The sequence below is a fragment of the Pelobates fuscus genome, chromosome 1, assembly GCF_036172605.1.
Source record: "Pelobates fuscus isolate aPelFus1 chromosome 1, aPelFus1.pri, whole genome shotgun sequence".
Lineage (NCBI taxonomy): Eukaryota > Metazoa > Chordata > Amphibia > Anura > Pelobatidae > Pelobates > Pelobates fuscus.
Genome location: NC_086317.1, coordinates 64791927 through 64818706, shown reverse-complemented (window position 1 = coordinate 64818706; position 26780 = coordinate 64791927). Strand labels below are relative to the sequence as shown.

The 26780-nt window shown below is 41.6% G+C and overlaps 1 protein-coding gene across 1 annotated transcript in view; it reads left to right on the top strand.

Moving 5' to 3' along the window:
• ACE2 (angiotensin converting enzyme 2) overlaps positions 1-26780 on the top strand; it is a 118145-nt gene that overhangs the window by 19327 nt on the left and 72038 nt on the right. The window contains exon 2 of the mRNA XM_063449146.1: positions 17348-17506. Coding sequence (XP_063305216.1) covers positions 17348-17506 — 159 coding nt within the window. The remainder of the gene's footprint in view (positions 1-17347; positions 17507-26780) is intronic.

Sequence of the window (26780 nt, the reverse complement as noted above, 5' to 3'; positions counted from 1 at the left end):
TAAAAAGAAAGAAACAAAATAGCAGATATCAAATAATGCTGCTAGTTTAAACGTGTGCGTGGCGAGGATTTAAGGATGTAGGTTGATATATTCATATAGAAAATGAAATAGTAAACTACTACATATGGTAGGCAGCTTTATTAACATTACTCTTTACATTATTATTCTAATGTGTTTATTTTTTTTTATTAAGCATATCTGAAGCAGTGACCAGTTGCTATTTAACACTGACTACTAGAGCAGTCTAGATGGTATTAAAATGAATTTACTCTGTGGAGTACATTCTGCATTATATCTCACAGCCACACATTTCAAGTTTGTGACATATTAATAAACTTGTGCATTCAATTGGCTAAATTCTACGAAAATTGGCTAATTCTGCCATTTGTCCTAATAATGGATCGCCGGACCTCACAATGAAAGAATACACTAAAGAATGAATCATGCACAATGTGTTCCTACGTTCATTTAGAATAATTGCATAAAATTGGTAACCTTATTTGGTTCCCTTAAATATGGCATTCCCATATAAGGGGACCAGATTAGGGAACTATCAACTAAACAGCTGAGAAATTAAAGGTCTTTTTTTCTTAATTTTGATCTTTCAGCTGATGTCTTTTGCTATATGTGTGGATACCAAGAGTATATAAGAGTTACCTACTAAAATAGCTCTCTAATTTGATACAAATATACAAGGAAATCTAACTATGTATCTGCAGAGTGTGAAAGTCTAGTGTGGATTGAAACGTAAAAGACAAAAACAAACTATGTATAAGATATCCCACAACATAAATAAATGAACACAAATTCCCCTCCTCACCCCCCCAAAAAAATAGACCCCCATACATTCCAAAGATTAAAAATGGATCATCTTCCTACTCAAGAAGTGAGAGAGTTAGATAGATTACCATTTGTATTTACAAAGAGAAAGGTGGGTCACTTAATTGCCACAAAAAATAGTAGTACAGGTATGATGTCTGTAATGAAAAGCTTCTAGGCAGTTAGAGCGTGTTATTATAATCTCCTTATGATCTTAAATCTAGCCCATATATTGATTCTCTCTGGGAGATAGATACAATTGTGTTTAATATGGCAAATGAATTGCCAATTGGATTCCAAGGTTAATTTGTTTATTGAATTATTAAAATTGGGTACCCTGTGATGTGGCAATCCCACATAAGATTGCCCATCCTATTTAGGTAGTTATCTTATCTACTAAACAGCTGACAGATCAAAATGAATACATGTTTTTTTATTTTATTATTTTGGTCTTTTAGCTGTTTAGTAGATAGCTCCTTAATTTGCCATCCTTATTTGGGACTGCCATATTGAAGGATATCAAAATAGGGAGCTATCTATCTACTATAAGCAGCTTTCTACCTAATTTAGTACCAAATTTAGTACCTTTAAATACGGCAATCCCATATAAGGGTACCAAATTAGGGACTTATCTAAACCACTGAAAGATTTGTTGGTGATCACGGCATTTCAATTGTTCTATTGGAAATTCCAACTTGAAATGGATGAAATTCGTTTTGGACAAAATGCATTTATTTTGGATGAACCAAACATTTCTGTCGTGTACAAGTCTACAGAACAATGTTTCTGATTGCTGAGCAATATCTGAAGGTAGCAAAGGGTAGAATGATGTGCTACTTTTATGGGTATGGGTATTTCCTAGACATTTGCATGGATTTTATTCTCAAGTTTCAGCACATCCTTTTTTGCATTACATATTTGCCAAATTATTCCGCTTGTACAAGTTCTCATGTGAATCACTGATTTTATTGTAAGATACTTATTCATCTATTGTATATGGAGGATTTTAGTTATGAAGAAGGTTCACAAATTTAAGTCTGTTTAGAAAATGACAACCTCATAGCGAATATAGCATTATACAAATATATTGGGGACAATATAAACCACTGTTTGGAAATCTATTCATAAACAAGACCTTACATATGACACAAGGATACCAATTTAGACTGGAAGAAAGGAGATTTAGTGTAAGGCAAACAAAAGGGTTCTTTACATAAAGAGCAATAAGTATGTGGAATTTTTTGCATGAAAAGGTGGTTTTATCAGGGTCTGTTCAGATATTTAAAGAGCAACTGGATAACTTGTTGCAAACACATAATACTTAGCGATATCATTTTTAATATGTGGGGTAACAGCTTCTTGATCCAAGGACAGATCTGATGGCTGCTTTGGAGAGGGGAAGGGATTTTTTCATAGTTTTTGCAAATTAGAAAGCGCTTCAGACTGTGTTTTTTGCCTTCTTCCGGATCAACAGCAAAAACAGATGTGAGAATGGCTGGACTTGATGGGTGCAAGTCTTTTTTTCAGCCTACATAACTATGTAACTATTGATTGTACTGACACCTAATGGCCACATACTCAATGACTGGATATATTAAAGACTCATGCAGGGTGATTCACTAAGGTGAGAATTCAGTGTGAATTCAAAGAGAATTTCAAAGTTTAGTCCAAAGTAGATAAACTAGAAGCATTAATGATTAATTCATTTCTCCAGTTCTTCGATTTTGGCCCTAAACTTTAAATTCATGCTGAATTCACGCTGAATTCTCACTTTAGTTATTAACCTCGTTGGTCTAAAAATAGCAATGTTCTTACTTTCTAAACAGAATCTACCACTGATGTGAAAATAAAGAATGCTAATCAAATTACTTACTACGAGAACCCACTGGATGCCTAAACCCAGTGTAGTAATTAAGAGTGGTCTAATGTACACCCAGAATTTCCTCACATTCAGTGATAGAATGTACCTTTTCATGAGATAAAAATTACACTGAGGTTAGTCATTAATATTTAAAGCAAATATTTTAATTGGGATGCATTCTATTTTTTATTCCATGCTATGCCTACACAACAATAGTTATACAGATTACTTCATTTCTAATCTTGTCAATTAATCTGCTAAAACATTTTTAGATAAAATACTGTAAACATGTCAAGGACGCCCACTATATATACAGTTTTAAAAATGGTATAGGAAATGTAAAATCACTTGACTTGAAAGAAACATTTGGGGGTATTGTCATACCATATTAGTTTACCATGTTGTGTTACCCCCAATTTTGAGAGATCATAATCTATCTTGACCATGGGGATAATTATGTTAGCTAGATTACTTAATGCTTAAACTGCTCCAAGTGTATCTTCCAATGTATCAGTTTCTTTCATACCTTCTTATAGAACAAGTGGGTGTGGAAAGGTGAAGTGGTTAAGGCAGCTTTGTCATTTTACTGAGTCTTTGCACATTTTGCAAACATACATGATAACAGTATTGCTGATGAAATGACCAGTTATACCAATTACACAAGAAGGGTTGAATGCACACAAACTATGCAATTACAATTCATTCTAGGCTATTTAAATTCTTCCCCTGTCTTAAAGGGAAAAATATACTTGCATATTTACACCATATAGCCAGACCCACTACTATTTTTCCTACATTTTCTTTCTCTTTATATAGAAGAAAAGTTGATCAATTAATATTTACAAACAAGTAGATGTTTATGTATGTTTCTTGGGTTGGGGAAATAGTAAAAGAGCAGATATGGTAGGCAGGGCCAGATTAAGAGCCCAGTGGGCCTGGTGCTGACAATTGTGAGTGGCCCAAGTACAGAATCTTAACGACCAAAAAAACTAAAACAGTTATACGTCTCAAGCGTTATGTATCTGGTGGAGATGTTGCCGGAAGGAAACTCATAGGATGCAGCTATAAGAAAGCTATCAGATTCTCTTAAAATATGGCAATCTCTAATTCATGCTTTTATCTTTCAAGTAAATCCATACCCCCTAACAGCAGTGTCCAGTGAAGCAGGAAGTCAATGGGCGGTGTAAAAACCAGAACTCCCAAAAGGGACGAACATGCCCAAAAAGGAGGCGTGTCTGCCCAAAGAATTGGAAGGCTAGTCTGGCATGAATGCATGTCAGGCTGCCTGCCAATCATGCATGCTGGCCAACAGCATCCTGACCTTGGCATAAATGCGTCTAATGATGCACTCGCTCCATGCTTTCTAAGGACTGTCCCCTAGCACTCACATGTCCACTTGTCTCCTTACTTTCTTACTAGCAGGCAGAAGCTCCTGGTATATAGTCTGGGACAGAGAAAAGCTGTATGTAGTGAGTGTAGAAGAAAGGGAACATGCCACAGTGTTAGAGAGACCAAAGTCAGCATTATCTTAACGAATTTCATTTCAGCTAGTCCACACAAGTTTTGTTTAAGCAATAGTATGTGAAGAGTAGTAAGGGTTGCCACCATTCTTGGAAAAAAAAATACAGGCCTGTAACGGATCCCCTATACTCCGGCAGAGTATATCCGCTGTAATCTCCCAAATTCCACGTGATGCAGTGATTATAGCTCCTAGTTCCAAGCAGAGTAGTGATCATGGTTGTGAGTATAACTCTCAATCCCCCAAACATGATCTTAGACTTCAAGAAGGGGTAAAACAATCTGATTTATTGGGAGCCACACACTGCCTTTTACGCAACTCCCAATGCAAGGAGTTTCCCAAATCATATTACAGGGGCATTCCCCTCTGGACCTGAGAGGGAACTAGTTACAAGCAAACATTCCACATACTCGTCCCCTGTGCTGGAGAGATAATTACCTGAGCACACAAACATATAATTAAATTATCTCTCAGTTACAAAAACATACAATTTAACAAACCCCTAAAAACACCCCCAAAACACATGAAAACCCCACAAAAGTCACATCCCCTGAAAGCCCCAATCTGGGTGACAAAAATATCCAAAAATCCCCCAGATCAGTTCAGGGATTCGGGATTTTCATGGAAGTCCGTGCACATGGTCCTATGCCCAAAACAGTTCCAGGAAATCAGGGCTAACGGTCGGTCTCTTTTGGGAGCACAAAAGTACATAAAACACAGAACAGAATCCTTAAGTTACTTGTGTAGCCTGTTCCCCTTGTTCGTGGGATCATTGCCACCGAATAGTGCCTTTCCAAGTGGAGTAGAACAGAACGCAGGCAATGATGGAAGTCCAGCGGTGTTCGGGAGTTTCTGTGTTTGATTTTAGTTCCATGAGATTTATGCTCAAAAACCGCTGCCTGTGTTCACGGGAACAAGATGGCCTCCATCTCGTGGTCGCTCATACTAAATGCAGACACCCAGATGAACACTTAGAACACTGCGGTGGAAATTGCTCCAAAGTATCATTTGAGCTTAACAAGCACCCGGGTGGCCTCTGGTTCGTGCGGCTGTTCGGTTCCCGAACAATATAAGCCAAATTGCACAAACCAAGCCTTTTTTCAGTGTATTTTGCATGGCCCATAATCCTGGGGCAGGAGGCTGGCTAGGAGGCTCCTCTAGGAGCCCGTGAAAAGTTTGGTTCATCACAAGGCCTTACTAATTTGCATTACTAATTATGTATGCATGACATCACATGATGTAAATCACAAGGAATGACATAAGAGAAAATTCTGTAAAATAACCCAAAAACTACTACAGTTTGATTCTGCTGTATAGATGGATTGCTCCCAGTGTCTCCCTGTCGCCCAGTGTCCCCTAGTGCAGGGGCGGCATTTTCCAGGGGGCAGCAAAAAACGCCGCCCCCAAATGCCCAGGGCAAATGTATTGTTAGCCTTGCGGCTAACTGACAAGCCAGGTAGGCTGGCGGTCGGTCGGGTGGCACTGGCGAGGGAGCACTTTCCCCTGAGTGCTCTGCTCAGCTCCCTTGCGCGCCACCTGCAGAGTGATGCCGGGAGCCGGAATATGACGTCATATTGCGGCTCTCAGCCTCATTCTGCGGCGTGCAAGGGAGCTGAGCAGAGAGCTCAGGGGAAAGTGCTCCCTCGCTAGTGCCGCCCGCCCGACCGACCACCCAGCAGCCCCACTAGACCCCAGGGAGAGGGAGAACCCCTCAGCATTCCCAATGGTAAGGAGGCTGGGGGGGTTAAATAAAAAATAAATTAAAAAAAAGTGAGTGTGTTAATGTGAGTGAGTGTGTGTTTATGTCTGTTAGTGTGTGTCTGTGTGTGTGTGTGTGTCTGTTAGTGTGTGTTTGTTAGTGAGTGTGTGTGTCTGTAAGTGTGTGTGTGTGTGTGTGTCTGTTAGTGAGTATGTGTCTGTTAGTGAGTGTGAATGTGTTTGTCTGTGAGTGAGTGTGTGTCTGTTAGTTAGTGTGAGTGTGTTTGCCTGTTAGTGTGTGTGAGTGTGTGTGTCTGTTAGTGAGTGTGTGTGTGTGTGAGTGAGTGTGTGTCTGTTAGTGAGTGTGTGTGTGTGTGTGTGTGTGTGTGTGTGTGTGTCTGTTAGTGAGTGTGAATGTGTTTGTCTGTGAGTGAGTGTGTGTGTGTCTGTTAGTTAGTGTGAGTGTGTTTGCCTGTTAGTGTGTGTGAGTGTGTCTGTTAGTGAGTGTGTGTGTGTGTGTGTGTCTGTCAGTGAGTGAGTGAGTGTCTGTTAGTGAGTGAGTGTGTGTCTGTTAGTGAGTGAGTGTGTGTCGGTTAGTGAGTGAGTGTGTGTCGGTTAGTGAGTGAGTGTGTGTCTGTTAGTGTGTGTGTGTCTGTGTGTCTGTCTGTTAGCTAGTGTATGTGAATGTGTGTGTGTGTATTTAGAAGGCGGAGTGGGGGGAAGGGTTGGGTGGGGGTGGCGCGGGGGTGGCACAGGGGGGGGGAGGAGGGGGAACCTGAATTTTGCCCTGCCTAGGGCAGCACAAAACCAGGATACACCACTGCCCTAGTGTCTGTGTCCCAATGTCTCCCAGTGTCCCCATGTCAGTTGGGGACATGGGGAGATATGGGGACACAGACACTGGGAGAAATGTGGACACTGGGAGACATGGGGACACAGACACTATGGACACTGGGAGACATGGGGACACTGAGACACTGGGAGACATGGGCATACAGATACTAGGGACACTGAGAGACATGGGAACACTGAGACACTGGGAGACATGGGGACACTGAGGGACACTGAGACATCAGGGACACTGGCTGGGAGACATGAGGACACTGAGACACTTGGGAACATTGTGTCCCTAGTGTCTCAGTGTCCCCATGTGAGTCTGTGTCCCCAAGTGTCTGTGTCCCCATGTCTCCAAGCATCCCCTAGTGTATCAGTGTCCCCTAGTGTCTTAGTGTCACCATGCATGTCTGTGTCCACATGTCTCATGTTCCCATGTGTGTTTGTGTCCCCAAGTGTCTCATCATCAACAAAGGTCTCCCTGTGTCCCCATGTCTCACAGCCTTTACCTCATCCCTCACTTCCCTGAGCTGTAGGCTGTCTCTGCAGGCTGGGAGCTGCTGTCTGGACTCTCTGTGCTGTGTAGCTGCTTCCCCACGGGTCAGTGAGTAGAGAGATGCAGGCATAGACATAGAACACATAGACGCCGCACGTCTATGGCATTGTGTGCTGAGCGGCGAGGAATATGGCCGCCATCTTGGACCGGTCGCCGCTCTACTGAAGCTATTGAAGAACCCTTAGAAAGTCCATCTCACAAAAGGTAAGTGAAGGACTTGGGACACTTAAGACCCCTACCCCTTAATACCCCTAGTCCTTAATACCCCTAGTCCTAGTCCTACCCCTTAGTACCCCTACCCCATGTCATTAATACCCCTACCCCTACAGTGTTAATTCCTCGCTCAGCACACAAAGCGGCGTCTAGGTATTCTATGTCTATGGATGCAGGCATATGCTGTAACTTCCTATCCCTGCCTCTCTCCACACACACAGTGACCCCTACTGGCCATGCTGGTATTGCAGAGTAATCTCTGTTTATACTGAGAAAAATACCGGTATTTGTATTGCCGGTATTACTGCAATATGGGCACTGGCCAGGCAGCCTCAAATAAATACCGGCTAGGTGACAACCCTAAGTGTAGTGTGTAAAAACGTTTTTTTAAATCAACGGGCCTATTCCATGAACATGGGCCTGGAGCTGCAGCTCCATCAGCCCCTATGTTAACGAATTTTATAAAATGGTCAGCTCTATGTATTCTGATGATCCGTATGAAATAAGAAAAACACCAAAACAATATGTTTTTTTAGTGTATAATATGCTAAAAATAAAAATTAAATAAAAGAATGAATATAAAGCACTAAAACTAAAAAAAAGAAAAGAAAAATAGAGCGTGTGACTAGATAGACACATGTTATAAATGGTTATATGTTAAAATAGTACACTGTATGATAGACGTAAATATCTGTCCTATATAGTGGAGTTATTACGCAAGTATAATCAGGGCTAAGACATTAATTGATCATCATAAAAAAAACAAATGTTTCAAGTGCAAAGATATCGAATTTTACAGAGCTTTGAGATGTTCCGCTAAGTAACACTGTACCACATGGTAAATAAAATATTATACCCTGTGACGAACGCCCCCTTGCCTGGACGTTCACCAAGGGCTCCTGGAGGAGTGTGGAGGCTAGCCTCCTGCCCACTGACTATGGGCCATAGAAAAGACTGGTAAAAAGACTTGGTTCGTGGGATTTATTTGTACTGTTCGGGAACCAAACAAACTCACGAACTGGCTAACCCCTATTTTGCCTTCCCAGGAACCATTCTCTTCCTCCGTTTGGGAATCCGTTTAAACTTCGTTTTTATGTTACCAAAGTTGACCGACCGCTTGCCCTGATTTCATGGAACTGTTTTTGGGCATGTGCGCGTCGGTCAAATAAATCGGTCAAATAATTAATTCAAGACTTCCATGGAAATCTTGAACCCCTGAACCAGTCTGGGTGATTTTTGGATATGTTGTTCACCCAGATCAGGGGATGTTTTTGAAGGTACTTTTGGGGTGTTTGTATATTGTATGTTTTTCTGTGCCTGGAGATAATTGAGTTTGTACAGTTCCTGACTCAATTATCTCTCAGGCACAGGGGAGGGATCACCCTGTTTTATGTGGGAGTGTCATGGGCGTGTTTTCTGTGTCCTTGTACTGTATAAAAGTAGGCTGTTGTGCCTCGATTAAAGAGATAATATTACCCCTTCATGAAGTCTAGTCTCATGTTTGGGGGATTGGGAGCTATATTGACACTTATAATCACTACGGCGCTTGGGACTTGGGAGATTCTTCACGGATTTACTCAGCTGGAGTACTGGGATCCGTTACATAACCCCCTTATAGGTTGACAAGGTAATATCGATGAGGGTTATTGGTGCGAATAGTCTGCAAACAGAAACAGCTGCTTGGTTATAGTTATAAAAGTTACCTTAGTGTGTTGCCATACAATAAATTACAAGAATTTCGGGGATTACTGGAAGACGCATGAGATGTATGCCCTGTCTGACAGAAAATATCTAGGGTAAAAATGGAGTTGTTATTAAGTTCAATCATGGATTAGATATTAGTTGATGAGCCATCATAAATACATTCTAACAACTTGTTACAATTAAATGTTATAGCACTTATAGCTTGGTAATTCAATAGCAATAAAGGTCATGGAGCAAAGAACAACTATCTTATGGTTACATTGATGATTTTAATTTAAATAATATCAATAAATTATCTAAATAAATTACTATACTCACCTCTGCTATTAAAATACAACAATGGATGCCAGACAAGAGATGCAGAGCAATGAACTGAAAACAATTCATCTCATAATTTGTTTGACCTCCAGTACATCTAGCTTAGGAAGCCAATCAGCGTATTTTCAAAATAGAAGTGAAGTATCTATCAAACACGTGATGTGGCAACTTAGATATGGACTATTCTATTATTATTTAATATAGTGCAATATAGAACTAGAAAAAGGTAAATGGATTACAATTTCAGTGTTGAGGGTTCCTCGAGATGGCTGGATCCTCCATAGAAAGAACTTTTTTTCCTACAGCCATCACTGGTGACAGCTGGGGGAAATTACATGCTTAACGAAAGGTAATCTGAGATTTATCTAAGACACAATTGTGGTGGACCGCCTGGCCCCCCGACTGGGTAACTCCACCAATCACGCTTCCTAGTGCTCTCCAAGTACCATAAGCAACGCACCAGACATCATAACCACTGTAGCCCTCTTAGCCGCCGCAGCTTGGCAGGGGTCTCACTGTCCCTTCCCACCCTGGACCAAACACCTGGATCGAGCTCCCAGTGGGCAGACTTCTCCTCCAAGAGAGTATTGCTGTATAGCTGTCAGGGTACCTGTGGTCTCTACCTCCGAAAGAGGTAGAGACTTAGCTGTTCCTCCATCCAGACGGTCTGATGGCTCCCTTCCCCGCGGTCTATCCGGTCATGCTAGGCCGGCCGCGAGGGAGTGACTGCCTTTTACAGCATCTAGGCAGGAAGTAGTCATCAGGACACTCCCCCGGAACAACCTGTCAGTCAATGGCTGCAGGACCAATCAGGACGCCTTGGAGGCGTGGTTACTGCTCTGAACAGGGTATTTAACAGAGCTTCTTTCATTAGCTCATTGCCCTGTCGTGGTTCTAGCTTGTTCTAGTCACTCAGTGCTTGTGTATTCTATTATCCCTTTTGGTTTTGACCCGGCTTGTTTACCTTACTCTGCTTATCTCTGTTACCCTTGATTCGGCTTGTCTCTCGCTTACCTGTCTTCTGTTACCCTCGACCTCGGCTTGTCTTTGACCATTCTATACTGTACTACTTACGTTAGTCCGGCCATTCTAAGGTCCGGTATACGTATCTGGATACTGTTTGTACTCTGCGTGTTGGATCCCTGTCCCGATCCTGACATTACGACAGGGCCAATGGATCCTGCAAGTACAAACGGTCAGCTGGCTGCTCCTGATCCTAGGTTTGAAGCCATGGATCACAGAATGGATCAGATGGCGCTTGCGCTACAGGCTCTATTAGCTTGTGCCAATAACCCACCAGAGGAGATACGTAATACCCCTGTTTCTCCTGTCGGTTCAGGTCTAGAGGTAGCCACAGTGGGTGCTTATTCTCACATTACCCCCCCAGTACGCTATGGTGGGGCTCCTGAGAAGTGTCGTGGTTTTTTAAACCAAATTAGTATCCACTTTGAATTGCAACCTCGCTCTTATCCTACAGATAGGGCAAAAGTAGGATTTATTATCACCCTACTCATTGAGAAAGCTCTGAGATGGGCCAACCCACTATGGGAGAACGATAATCCATTAGTTTATAACTATAACGCATTTGTAGCTGCTTTTAGAAGAACATTTGACCCTCCAGGTAGAAAGGTTAATGCAGCCAGATTACTGTTGCGCCTAAGACAGGAGAACCAAACACTGGTGGATTATGCACTAGAGTTCAGGTCTCTGGCGGCAGAAATCAAGTGGAATGAGCAGGCGTATATGGATGTATTTTTGAATGGCCTATCTGATGTAATCCTTGATGAGGTTGCTACCAGAGAACTCCCTGAGAATTTAGAGGATTTAATTTCGTTCATCTCTCGTATAGATGAACGTCTAAGAGAGAGACAGAACACTCGAGAGAGGAACCAGAGACCTTCTTTTAGGTTAGCTCCCGCTGTTCCAAGTCCTGACTCCACGATATCTTTGCTTACTGAACCTATGCAGATAGGGTATACCCGCCTCTCTGAGGAGGAAAGACAGCACAGGAGAAGAGAGGGTTTGTGTATGTATTGTGGAGCCAAGGGTCATTTACTCTCGAACTGTTCTAACCGCCCGGGAAACGCTCACACCTAAGTCTCTCTAGAGGACAGGCCTTGGGTGTTTCTATTTTGTCCTCTACTCCTGATTATAAAGATCACAGGCTTCTGCTACCAGTTTCCTTAACTTGGGGGAAGGAAGTAGTAAGGGCTATGGCATTGATAGATTCCGGTGCTGCTGAGAATTTTATCGACCAAGCCTTTGCTAGTAAGAACAATTTCCCATCCCAGCTAAGGGAGACACCTTTGGCTGTTGAGGCCATAGATGGTAGACCACTACTAGACCCTGTTATCTTTCGTGAGACCATACCCATTAATTTAAATGTGGGTATCCTACACGTGGAGAATTTATCTCTTCTGCTCATTTCGTCTCCTTCCGTTCCCATAGTTCTGGGGTACCCATGGTTGAAAAAACATAACCCTATTATCGATTGGGAGTTAGGAGAGATACTCTCGTGGGGCCAGGGCTGCCAGGATCGGTGTTTGTGCAAGGTTTCTCCATTAGCTAATATTAACATACCGGAGAATCCTACTCAGTCCACAGAAAGACAAATACCAGACCTTTACCTAGACTTAAGGGCAGTGTTTGACAAGAAGAATGCCGATTCTTTGCCTCCACACAGGTCATTTGACTGTAAGATTAAGCTTCTACCCGGCACTATGCCTCCGAGGGGCCATGTATATCCTTTGTCTGTTCAGGAAAACTCGGTTCTAGAGGAGTATATTCGGGAGAATTTAGAAAAGGGATTCATCAGGAGGTCTTCTTCTCCGGCCGGGGCTGGGTTCTTTTTCATTAAGAAGAAGGATGGCACGCTGAGACCTTGTATCGATTACCGAGGCTTGAATAAAATAACTGTCAGAAATGCCTATCCTATCCCACTGATTACCGAGTTATTTGATCGTCTTAAGGGCTCCAAAATCTTCACCAAGTTAGATCTCAGAGGGGCTTACAATTTGGTGAGAATCCAGCAAGGTCACGAGTGGATGACGGCATTCAATACCCGGTATGGCCATTACGAATACACTGTTATGCCATTTGGACTATGCAATGCTCCTGCAGTATTTCAAGATTTGATTAATGAGGTACTTAGGGAGTTTCAGCATGATTGTGTTATTGTTTACCTGGACGACATACTAATACACTCTAAGGAGATTGAGACTCACCATAGACAGGTCAGAAAGGTATTACACAAGCTGCTGCAACATGGTCTATATTGCAAATTGGAGAAGTGCAGTTTTGATCAGTCTCAGGTAGACTTTCTTGGATACGTGATTTCTGGGGAGGGTTTTAAAATGGATCCTGTAAAACTTCAATCTATTTTAGACTGGCCCTTGCCCAAAGGACTCAAGGCTATCCAAAGGTTTATTGGTTTTTCCAACTACTATAGGCGCTTCATTAAAGGATACTCCTCTATCATTGCGCCTATTACCAATATGACCAAACAAGGGGCTGATACTAAGTTCTGGTCTAAGGAAGCTCTGGGTGCTTTCAAGACTCTCAAGGAACTTTTTGCCTCGGCTCCCATTCTAGTCCATCCTGATACGACTCTGCCTTTCTTGCTCGAGGTCGATGCCTCTGAGACAGCAGTTGGGGCTGTTCTGTCTCAAAGGTTAGGGGTGGATAAACCGTTACACCCTTGTGGTTTCTTCTCTAAGAAATTTTCTGGGCCTGAGAGCAGATATGACATCGGGGAAAGGGAACTGTTAGCAGTCATTAAAGCCTTAAAGGAGTGGAGACATTTGTTGGAGGGGACCCTACACCCTATTACGATTTTGACGGACCACAAAAACTTGTCCTATATTGGGGAGGCTAAGCGCTTATCCTCTAGACAAGCTCGTTGGTCCTTATTCCTGACTCACTTCAATTATGTACTGACTTACAGACCTGGTTCTAAAAACTCTAAAGCCGATGCATTATCTCGCCAATATGAACCTTCTACTGTACCTGAACCAGTTCTTTCTTCCATAGTTCCGAAATGCAATATCATTGCTAATACGAATCTCAGGATTCATTCTCCATTACTGGCCGAGATCATTAAGTTGCAACATCTAGCACCTAAACAGACTCCTGCGGGCCGTCATTTCGTTCCTCCTGCTCTTCAACTGGAACTTTTACAGTGTTTACATAATAGCAAGATGGCGGGACATCCTGGTATTCGCAAAACTTACGCGTTGATCTCTAAGGACTTCTGGTGGCCTGCTTTACGGAGGGATATTGAGGAGTTCATCGCTGCATGTGAAGTTTGTACTAAAACTAAACAACCCCATACGCTTCCATGTGGATTCCTGCAACCCTTGGAGGTTCCAGAAAAACCATGGTCCTGTTTGGCCATGGACTTTATTGTCGATCTACCTATCTCTAAAAGACAGACTGTTATCCTCACCGTGGTTGACAGGTTTACTAAGATGGCACACTTCATTCCCCTGCCTAAACTCCCGTCTTCTCCCGAATTGGCAGAGATATTCGCTAAGGAGATTTTTCGCCTACATGGGATACCCTCTCAAATTGTATCGGACAGAGGCTCCCAATTTGTTTCCCGCTTTTGGAGGTCCTTCTGCTCTCAACTTGGTATTAAATTAAACTTTTCTTCTGCCTATCATCCTCAGTCTAACGGAGCTGCTGAACGTACCAACCAGAAAATTGAACAATATTTACGATGCTTTGTTTCTGAACACCAGGATGATTGGGTCGGTTTGATTCCTTGGGCGGAGTTTGCACACAACAATCTCGTTTGCGATTCTACTCATTCAAGCCCCTTCTTCATGAATTATGGTTTTCATCCGTCTATTCTTCCTTCGGATTCCCCTTCCCAGGGGGTGCCGTCGGTTGATGTTCATGTTGCCAATTTGAGGAAGTTGTGGGATCAAACTCGACAAATCCTTGTGCACAACTCTATGTTGGTCAAGAAACACGCTGATAAACGTAGAAGGGCGGCTCCGGTCTTTGTTCCAGGTGATAGGGTATGGCTGAGCACGAGGAACATCCGTTTAAAAGTGCCCTCCATGAAGTTCGCTCCTCGTTATATTGGACCCTACAGGGTGCTGACCCGTATCAATCCAGTTGCGTATCGTTTAGCTCTTCCTAATACCTTACGCATCCCGAACTCGTTTCACGTTTCATTGCTGAAACCACTCATATGTAACAGATTTTCCTCCACAATAGCCCCTCCTTGCCCCGTTCAGGTGGAGGGTCAGGAGGAGTATGAGGTTAACTCTATTATTGATTCTCGAATCTCCCGGGGGAGAGTACAATATCTGGTTGATTGGAAGGGATATGGTCCTGAGGAGAGGAGTTGGGTACCTCAGGAGGATGTTCATGCTCCCCGTCTCCGCAGGGCGTATCACTCTCGCTTCCCATCTCGTCCCGGTTCATTCCGCCCGGTGGGCGTATCTGAGAGGGGGGGTACTGTCAGGGTACCTGTGGTCTCTACCTCCGAAAGAGGTAGAGACTTAGCTGTTCCTCCATCCAGACGGTCTGATGGCTCCCTTCCCCGCGGTCTATCCGGTCATGCTAGGCCGGCCGCGAGGGAGTGACTGCCTTTTACAGCATCTAGGCAGGAAGTAGTCATCAGGACACTCCCCCGGAACAACCTGTCAGTCAATGGCTGCAGGACCAATCAGGACGCCTTGGAGGCGTGGTTACTGCTCTGAACAGGGTATTTAACAGAGCTTCTTTCATTAGCTCATTGCCCTGTCGTGGTTCTAGCTTGTTCTAGTCACTCAGTGCTTGTGTATTCTATTATCCCTTTTGGTTTTGACCCGGCTTGTTTACCTTACTCTGCTTATCTCTGTTACCCTTGATTCGGCTTGTCTCTCGCTTACCTGTCTTCTGTTACCCTCGACCTCGGCTTGTCTTTGACCATTCTATACTGTACTACTTACGTTAGTCCGGCCATTCTAAGGTCCGGTATACGTATCTGGATACTGTTTGTACTCTGCGTGTTGGATCCCTGTCCCGATCCTGACAATAGCCAGTAAAAGAGCAAGTGATATAGCAGTATGAGCCAAGGCTTAATGCTGGGAGTCATCTGGTTTATTGGAGGCCACACACAGCCTTTTATGCAAAAGCCCCTGAAAGGGGTTTCCAATACAAGAATACAGGGAAATCCCTCCCATGATCCTTTGTGCTTGAGAGATAAATATCTGAGAAGCAAACATATAATTAAATTATCTCTCAGGTACAAAAAAACATACATTTTATAAACATCCCAAAAGTACCTCCAAAATCCATATAAACGCCACAAAAGTTACATTCTCTGATAGACTGATCTAGGTGACCAACATATCCAAAAATTACCCAGATCGGTTCAGGGGTTCGGTTTTTCCATGGAAGTCAATTATTTGACCGACCGCACACAAAGTCCTATGCCCAAAACAGTTTCATGAAATCAGTGATAACAGTTAGTCTCTTTCGAGAGTATAAAAGTGCATAAAAAAACGAATGGAATCCATAGTTAACATGTGTAGCTTGTTCACCTTATTCATGGGAACAAACGCAGGCAATTATGGAAGTCCAGCGGTATTCGGAAGTTTCAGTGTCCGATTTCAGTTCCATGAACTCGACGACCAAACACCGCTGCCTGCATTCATGCGAACAAGATGGCCGCCACCTCGTGGTGGTTCATACAAATTGCGGCCACCCAGACGAACAATTAGAACACTGCGGTGGAACTTGTTACAAGGTGTCAATTGGCCTTAACAAGCACACGTGTGGTCTCTGGTTCGTGCGGTTGTTCGGTTCCCAAACAATATAATGCCAAATTACACAAACAGAGCCTTTTAAAATATATGTTTCAGGGCCCATAGTCCTGAGGCAGGGGGCTGGCAAGCAGGCTCCTCCAGGAGCCCGTGGCGAGGTTATGTTTGCCACAACAATGAAATATTAATTTAATGATGATGATGGTGATAAATAAACAGCAATTTTTCTTTCGGCAAGACAAAGAGAGCATCAGGTTACATAGTAATCTAATACTGCAACCAAAGAAGATATAGCCCTAAAGTAAAACCAATTCCTGTATATATGCTACAATAACGTAAGGACAAATTTAAAAACAAAACAAAAAACTACAAATGCAAAATCAGATTACTATAAATAACTTTTCATCATGCTAATGTGTAACAGTAAATACATTTGTTAATCTTGCATAATTCTTTAGGATTGCTATGACACTGCTGCGTGTGTGGAGATTTTGTTTTTGATATTACAGGATAGACAGACAGATAGATAAATAGACAGAGAGATAGACAGACAGATAGATGTGTGTGTCTTTATAGCAATGGTAAACTCTTACTTACATAGAAATATACATTGCAATTTTCATTATACTCGCAATCTTTGTGCTCAGCATAGGGTGTCAAATGTCTTTATATTTACAGATTTAATCTTATGCGGTTTCATTTATACTTCAATTAATGTAGTCTGTAAATTTATGAACATAAAAATAATATTTACTGAGGTATTGGATTATATATGTATTTCTTACTGGATTTCAGTTTCACAAACCCCCTAAATCTTGCTGTAGGTACAGGCTTCCCTCTAGTCAAATTGTTCTTAGAACATTGTTTTTGTCTGTTTGTCTTTCTTTGTATGTCTGCATATTATATATCCACCAGTCTGGTAGATTGAATTTGTTTTATTACTTTATTTGAATGAATACATGCACGCCTATAACATTTTCAGCTCATTGAAATTGTTATGGGGTCATAATCACTCATTATTCTTAATTACCTAATGTCTTAAATTACTCAATTTTTCGTATTTTCAGAATCAAGCAGGTGCCAAGTGGTCCGAGTTTTACAATCAAGCCAGTGAAAATTCCACACGTTTTTCACCAGATGACATCACTGACCCTATGATCAAGCTTCAACTTACCTATCTCGGAGAAAAGGGATCTTCAGTTTTATCATCAGAAAAATATGCCAGAGTAAGTGCACAATACTTGAAAAATATACATAGCTATGGATAGCTAAAAAATGGCCAGGAAACTCCATGTCTGGTTGCCAGCCCTCTAGGTCATACCTCCATGCCCAGAGGGAAAAAATGTATTGTTCTTTGTAAAACATATTGTCTATCAATGTGCTAATCCATTGTAAGAACAAAATCAAATTTGTAAAGGATTCCTGTTTTCCTTATTAAAAGCTTGGGAGATAACGTCTGGTACTTTTCTGGTACAGTGAATGTTATGGGTTTCTACCAATCTTCTCCCTTTTTATTTTTTTGTTTGTTTGTTGGTGGACGCAAACTTTTTTGGAACCTATTTTTTTTATAAGTATGCACTGTGACTATTTTTGTTCATAATAAATTTTCATTTTTTAAAGTCTGCCTTTGTCTGATATATAAGTCTCACCACGGAGACTTATATTGTGTTGCTGTGGCTTTTTGTTATTTATTTTTTTGTTTAATAGTGATTTGTGGATTTATAAATCTGGCTTGTTGGGGTGACATAAGGCGTCCATTTATAAATTGCCGTGGTGGTCGCAGCTTTTATAGGCATGGGTGGTGTTTAGAGGGATTTTTTTTCAATATTATTATTTTTGGTCTAGAACAGACAAATAGTGATTTTTTAACCCTTTCTCCCACTAATGCAGGTCATCTGCCTGCCTGAGAGTGGAGAGTGATGGTGTTTGTGACCTATTTTCTTCAGATACTTTTGCGTGAATCACGAGTGGGGGGTGGCGTGGGGGGCTCACTTCTAACCCAGTGGCAGCTGCATACGGGAGTGATCCACAAACCGTTCGAGAGTTTCACTTTTTCAAGCAATGGTATTATCTTTATCAGGCAGCCCCCCAAAAAATAATGCATGCATGTTTTCATTGGGAAGTATATTTGCTAAATAGTATTTTGTATTTGGACAATGCAGCGTCCTTTTAAAGATCTGTATCTAACAGTTTCCAGACCTTACTCTGACCAGGTTTTATTTGAGGTAATTTTGCAACTCACCAAATACACCAATAAAACAATATATAACCGTATAATAAAAATCTCAATATATTTTCACAGGGTATTTAAAATCAAGGGTGTATTCATTATAGTCACACAAATGCACTCATTTATTTTCTAAATACCTATTTAAATGCCTATCAATATAACTAACTTACCAGCTATCTAGAATGTGACATGACGTTTTAAAATTTTAAGGCATAAGGATTTAAAATGAAGCAGTACTTCTATACTCTATATTCTATATGTTTCCAGATAAAAAAAAAAATTGACTTGCACTATAATTTTGCAAAGCAGTCATCCACAAAAATCCGATTTTGATCTGACTCATAAAATAAGTAGCTGTTTAGTCAGTTTTGGTAGACGTGATTTCCCAAGCATAAGGAAATATGCTTTAAACTGCTGGCAGGAAAATAGTTAAAAACAAAATATTACTCAAACCAGAAACTCTGATCAATTATAAGATTTTACTTTAGATTTTAGTTTGCCGTTACATTGTTATTTAAAGGAATACTTTGAGCTCAATAACCACTATAAAGATACCAAAAACAAGTAAAAATGGCGCTAAAACCAATATACACAGTACAATACAAATTTAAAGCAGCACTATATATCGTGAAAAAGCTCCTCTCACATAAGTTAAAAAAAAGAAAAATAAAGTGCGCTGTGCCTTTAAGACCCTCAAACAATATAAGTGAATAATTTTCACACAAATATTAATTAGTATTAATTTCCAAAAATTATATAGAGTGCACTGTGCTTAAACACACTACAAATCACTTGTTGAGTGATATAAATACCACATACATGTGCAATACCATAAAAGTGCACTAGTGACAAAACACATAAGTGCAAAGTGAGAAAGATTATTTAAAAAATAAACTCACTTTTAAAAGTTTTGAAGTTGCTTCTGTTAAAATTTCAGTGAAATACTCAAAAAGAAAAACAGAACAAAAAACTCATAGGGCAATATGCATAAAACATAAATACTGAAAATATAGATCAAAAACACTCACAAGAGTAGAGCAATTAAGTCTGTTCTGGACTGTGTTGGCATCTCAATATATAGAGGCTTGAGGCTGTGGTGACAGTAAAAATCCTTTATTTGACACTCCGAATTATAAAAGCAGTTGTCTGGCTATGTGTCCTCTTCCTCGCAAATGTGGTATAGTCCCAAACAGTTTCATAGGTCCTTTTCAGGCTTCTAAGAGCTACTTCCACTCACAATTGTTCCGGGAGGCGGGGCATACAACCGTTGGACGTAATGACGTCAGAGCGTGATGACGCGTTTCGCCGACGTGCTCGGCTTCATCAGATCCGCCCACTAGTCCATCACAGTATATTGAGAATAAAAATTCCAACAATGTACCACTAGTGTTTGATTTCAATATAGCACACAACAATATAAGAAAGATAGTTAATAAACATTGGTACTTACTTAACCCCTTAAGGACCAAACTTCTGGAATAAAAGGGAATCATGACGTGTCAGGCACGTCATGTGTCCTTAAGGGGTTAAAGAGGATCCTGAACTGGCTAAAATTTTACCACCAAAACCTTTTATAACTTTTAGGGGTGCTACTAATTTTAACCTTATTTTAACACATAAATATCCAGAAAGAAATATACAAAAGCATTTTATGAATGACAGAAAGGGTTTCTATTCCTGCGGTCAGTGCACAGGATGTAAATATAGCAAAAATAGGACCCTCAAAAGGTATAAACAAGTTCAAAAGCAAGCATAATAATAATGAATTTGATATTAAAGATTTTATTACTTGTTTTACAAAAAATGTAATATACCTGTTAATTTGCCCATGTGGACTACAATATGTGGGCCGTACTATACGGCCACTCCACAAAAGAATAGGAGAGCATATAAATAACATTTTGAGGGGAGTCACTCATCATAGTGTCTCGGCCCATTTTAAAGCAAAGCATAACATGGATCCGAAGGGCTTAATCTTCTTAGGAATTCAAGAAGTGAAGAAATCATGCAGAGGTGGAGACTATATTTCTAAAATTGGAAGAGAAGAAATGATGTGGGTTCATAAATTGAAAACCTTAGAACCACGGGGTCTTAATATAGAAAGTGACCTTTTTAATTTTGTATAAATTTATATAGAATTTTTATGGATTTTTATTGAATTTTTAATACAATAACTTGATTAAGTATACAGACTCATCCACATATTCAGAACATACAATTTTTTGTAAATGTTGACAAAAATATGGTGATTTTTTAATTTTTTAATTTTATTTTATTTTTCTCCTTTTCATCTCTTCCAAATTTTTAACAATTTACCTTTTTTTTTTTTTTTTTAACAATTTACCTTTTGTATATTATTTTTGGAATATTCTTTTTTGGAATTTTTTTTAATAAGAGAGATTTTTTTTTTACAATAGGAGAGCACTTATTTGCATGTTACATGATGCATATTTCAATTTAATTCACATATCTAATCTAGCACTTTAAATGTGATTCAGAAATATGATATTATATAATGGACTAATTTTATTCCTTTCTTCCTCTATTTAAGTAGGTACTGTTGAGAACAATAAATGTTTAGTAAATCACACAAACAAGTAAATGTTTTCATGTATTACAATTTATACTAATTCATCCCATCTAATTGGATTAATATCCAAAGAGGTATAATGATAAGCTGTACGTGTAGATAAATAATTTTTTGGGGACATTTATTGAATAATCCCCTTGTTTCAGTTTGAGTTTGCACAAAAAGGTTTGGCATCTATAATGTATGTTTTTTATTTTTTTTATTTTAATTTTTGCGTGCATAAGGTTTACAGACATGCAGGTAATGCCACAATAGCAGGTACCGACAACTTGCATCTAACATATATATGGCATAGGTTGAATCAGCACAATTTTTTAAGTAAAACATTCAGGCTTAAAGAAAGGCAAAACTTTTGGCTTGTCATCAGGTAGGCAATATCAAGTTAGAAGACAGTAATATAAGCCAACAATAGGATTAAATCTGCAGCGTGCATACTAGCATTGTAATAAGGCAGCGGCATGGAAATTTGCACTTTACAATTCAAAAACAGGCTTAGACTTTTTCGGCATGTCACATAGTTTAGAAAGCATGTTGCAAGAGTAGTGAGGCATGCGTGTGTGCAAGTATGAATGAGTAGGCTTGAAGTATGTATATCTGCGATATGTGTACCTCCGTGGGCACCGTGCGAGCATGCATATCTGCCTTTACTGCAGGAACAGGTAGGGCTGATCCCACTGTGTTTTGTCAGGGCGGGAGTGAAGGACAGGGATATAGGTTATGGCTCAGTCGGTAAGGTAGGGGAGGCAAGCGTTGTGTAAAGGAACACATGCATAAACTTATGGAGTCTGCAATATTAAGAGGCGTCCAAACCTATAGGCTAGCGTCCATGTGTGTCTGGATAGCGTCCTTGTATTGGTGTTAGGTGGACTGCCCATGACTCAGTGGGTCATCCTATTACTCCAGGAGGGATCTATGTCGGTGGTACCAGGTAAGTGCAGGTATTGGCAGACAACCAGAGGCAGGCCTGTTCTTCCCTCCAGCTCCGGGCCATTGATATGGCCGGCATCACGTTCCCACGGACTCGGGAGCTGTTGGAGGCCGGGTCCTTCCCTATTTGGGCAGGTCTGGGGGCCTTGATGTTTTTTCGCCTCGTGTGGCGGGTAGGCCTCCGCCTGTGTGGTCAATGCGTTGGGGTCAGTCCCCTGATGGCCTTTGGCCCAGATGGGCTAACACGGTGAGTGGCAGGCTGCTTCATCGAGGTGGTGCCCGAGGGTCTCTCAGTCCCCCTCCGGCTGTCGCCGCTCTGTTTGCGTGTGGTGGTCCAGTTATCTCGCTGCTGTGCTTGTGTGGCAGCGTGTCTAGCCTCAAGCTGTGTCCAGAACTTGTCAAACAGTTCGTTTAAGCTGCCGCGGTTCTCCTGAAGCACCAGTGCGTCCTTAGGTTGCTTATCCGCCATGTTGTGATGGCGAGTAGTTTGCAGGCGTGTTGTGTGGTTGAGCTTTGTGCCAGCTCCCAGAAACCACGGAGGTGTGTGGGCTGGAGCGATTTGAACTGGGATAACCTCCACCGGTCCTGAGGGGGGGGGGAGCCGTACACCGTGGCTGCTGCTTGTCTTGATGGTCTGGGTCTCTCCCTTGCCCGGCGTGTTGTAGGCCCCAAGCCTCGGCTCAGACATTCCAGTGGGCTTGCCGGTCATGCGAGGTATCATCCGGTTCACCAGCCTCTGTATTAAAGGTTAATGTAGTTTAGGGTTCATATCAAGGCGATGAGCCCCTTATTTCAGGCGGTAATCGGGCCCAGGCTCGGGAGCTCACAGATAGTGTGTCTGCTCAGCTCCACAGCTAGGCTCCGCCCCCTATAATGTATGTTAATATGCCATGAGACAGAATTTTCGGACTTTTTGGGTAAGCACGCCCTGTGTAAATGCTTTATATTGAGACTGTGATGGACTAGTGGGCGGATCTGATGAAGCCGAGCACATCGGCGAAACGCGTCATCACGCTCTGACATCATTACGTCCAACGGTTGTATGCCCCGCCTCCCAGAACAAGTGTGAGTGGAAGTAGCCCTTAGAAGCCTGAAAAGGACCGACGAAACTGTTTGGGACTATACCACATTTGCGAGGAAGAGGACACATAGCCAGACAACTGCTTTTAAAATTTGGAGTGTCAAATAAAGGATTTTTACTGCCACCACAGTCTCAAGCCTCTATATATTGAGATGCCAACACAGTCCAGAGCAGACTTAATTGCTCTACTCTTGTGAGTGTTTTTGATCTATATTTTCAGTATTTATGTTTTATGCAGATTGCCCTATGAGTTTTTTGTTCTGTTTTTCTTTTTGAGTATTTCACTGAAATTTTAACAGAAGCAACTTCAAAACTTTTAAAATAATCTCTCACTTTGCACTTATGTGTTTTGTCAGTAGTGCACTTTTATGGTATTGCACGTGTATGTGGTATTTATATCACTCAACAAGTGATTTGTAGTGTGTTTAAGCACAGTGCACTCTATATAATTTTTGGAAATTATTACCAATTAATATTTGTGTGAAAATTATTCACTTATATTGTTTGATGGTCTTAAAGGCACAGCGCACTTTATTTTTGTTTTTTCAATAACCACTATAGGCCAGTGTACATGGTATGTTGTCAGCATGCCCATTGCGTTTGTTTTATAGTGGTTTGACAACCATGGCTCCACCCCTCCCTCTGCATATTCATATGGCACTCTTAACCAATTAGTGATGTCTAAAGTTAGCCAACATGGACATCCGAGGGACCATCACCTGGCAACAAATTCCTCACATGCTTAACACAGAACTGGGGAAGGCACCAAAGTCATACTGGCACCATAGTCACTGCAGCAGGCTTAGCGTGCACCTTTAAACTTAACATTAATTATCACTTGTTCTAGAGACACAAATGTTACATTTATGTTGCATATGATCATTGTAAAACTGTTATGCATCTCCATATGCACATATTTCATTACATTGCATGTGACAGCTGGTCAGACTAAGGATAGGCGGGTGCAAGTATTTTTTGGCTACACGGGCAAAGATGCATTTTGTCACCTCCACCCACAACAATTACATCTTCACCTGTGTGTCTATTAACCCCCATCTTGAATTTCACACTTTTTTTTTGTTTCTTAGCCCCTCTTTTGTATCCTACACTCCCCTTTAGTGTATCTTGTACCGAATTTCCCCTCTGTGTGCCTTACACCCCCTCCTGTTGTCTCTCACTTCCCCCAGCCCTTTTGTGTGACTCTTTGTACCCACAGCCCTTTTGTATGTCTCTTTCCCTAGCCCCTTTGTGTGTCTTTTCCCCCAGCCCATTTGTGCATCTACACCCCCTTCCCCAGCTCCTCTGTGTATCTTTTTCTCCTTCCCCAGCCCCTCTTTGTGTCTCTGTCTCCCATTCGCCAGCCCCTGTGTCTCATTCCCACCAGCTCCTCTGTGTATCTCCCTATCATCACTTTGTGGTCTCTTATTCCTTCCTTCCTGCCTTACGATCTGAGAGGAAGCTGCTCACTGGGAGCAATGAACAGCGTCCTGTCAGACCAGGTAGAGGATACAAAAGACCCTATACTCCAGTCCACTCGACCATGCTACACAAAGTGACTGGTAGGAGGATGGGTGCTGTGCACTGTGCATTTCCTGCCTGCAGGTCACCCTGAACATTGAGCACCCCGGGCCAGTGTGCACAAAGGTGCATTGCATTTGCTGCCTTATGATAGTGCCAGCTCTGGACTAGGGTAGGCATTGACAAAATCAACCTGCATCTGAGTCTATTAGTCTTACTAAGCCAGACAGCAGTCATTATGTTGAAAATCCCACTAATACTGTAGAGAGAAATCTTTTATATGGAATACACGTGAACACTAGTTTGATACCCTCAATCTGTAGTATTTCTCTCTGAAAATTTAAGGTGGAGAGTAGGAACAGGCACTACTGGAAAATATGTACACAGAGTAGTTCTTTATTCAGCTCCCATGCATTCAAGAAGCAAGAAACAGAACAACTGAAACTACACCTAAAATGTCCACTGACCATAGAGTTCCTCACAAACAGTTCCAGAGAGTCCTTTCTTAAACAGTATACCACATCTCTCCATCTATTTTGAAGCAACCCTCCTCCCCCAGTTTAAACATACAACTTCACCTCATAATGCAGAAGCTATAAAAATGTGTTATGATGGCTAAATATACTTTAACCTATGACATAATCTTTCAGTCTCTCAGGAGGTCATATTACCATTCCAGTTTGTGATTTTTTTGTGCCCAGCTTCTGAAGAGTTATTGGGATCAGGACCACTTGGGACCACATCTGAAACTGGCACCTTAGTCTCTGAGACTGAACTGTGTGATTGTTGACTCTGCTCCTCTTTCAGTTACAAGTAACTGTGGCTTTGAGTGTTCTTGATTGTGTATTTTATTCACCGAGTTACTTCCCTGTGTTCGGTAGATGTATCGAACACCGACCACCCCCCTGGCTCATTAACTTCAAATAAACCACAAAATTAAGTGCTCTTTCTATGTGGCCGCCGTTCGTATAACCGAAAAACACGTGCTGGGGAAAACGGCGGCCATCTTGTCACACGAAAGCATGCCGCGGGACTTGGTCGTCGAGTTTCTGGAACTATAAGTTGGCCACTCGACTCCGCGAACACTGGCAAACTCACACAAACGCCTTCTTCTTTCCACGACAAGCCAGGAGAGCTGTTCGGTAGGATTGTTCACACGAACAAGGCGAACAATCGCTACCTATGAGCCAGGGGAACCGTCCGTCTGTTTGTTCGTATGGAACTCCTGAAAATGACCGACCGCTACCACTATTTCTCTGGAACCAATTTGGTTAGACCCCACGTGTGCGGTTGGTCAAATCTTTACCTCGGTGGCGATTCGGCTGTGTTCGTGGGATCTGAGCGCTACTTTGACAACTTGGGCGCTCAGATCCAGGCTATCCGGGGATATAATATTTGTGGGGGTTCCTCTACTGTATGTATTATGTGTATTTTTTATATTTTATGTTTTAGGATGTGTAAGTCTAGTGCCTGGGAAATAATTAGTTTAAGCAAAGTACACTAAATTATCTCCCAGACACAGAGACAACTGGACTTGTTGTGGGAGTGTTATGCTGTGTCCTTGCTTGAGACCCCTTGCAGGGGGTCTGTGTATAAAAGTGGGCCATCTGGCCATAATAAAATATTCCAGTTGTACCCTTCATCAAGTCTCAACTGTTGTTTGGATATGCGAACGACGAACCGCTTGTTTATTCTCACAAACAGCTTGGATTTTGGGAACGTACGAAGCAGCATACTATGCGAACGAGCTATAATCATTAAGTCACTAGTATTTCGGGAGTGTGCAAATTAACTTCACGAAGTACCTGAGGTTCGTTACATTGATCATATGCGTTATCCATCCTGAGATGACGCCGGTTTCTGCCATCCGATGTTTGAGTTACATATGATCTTGGCTAATGACCAACAGATGATATCTTTGCATGCTGCCAACCTACTGATTTCTCCATATGTACTGCATCTCCTTTTTGGAAGCCTGGTAGTGACTTAACACCATGATTATAATACATTTTCTGCCTGCACTGTATTTACCTCAATCAATGTGCATTCTTTATGGTTTGGGGATTTAATGCAGCAGCCACAACTAGTGATGTCGCGAACATAAAATTTTTGGTTCGCGAAACGCGAACGCGAACTTCCGCAAATGTTCGCGAA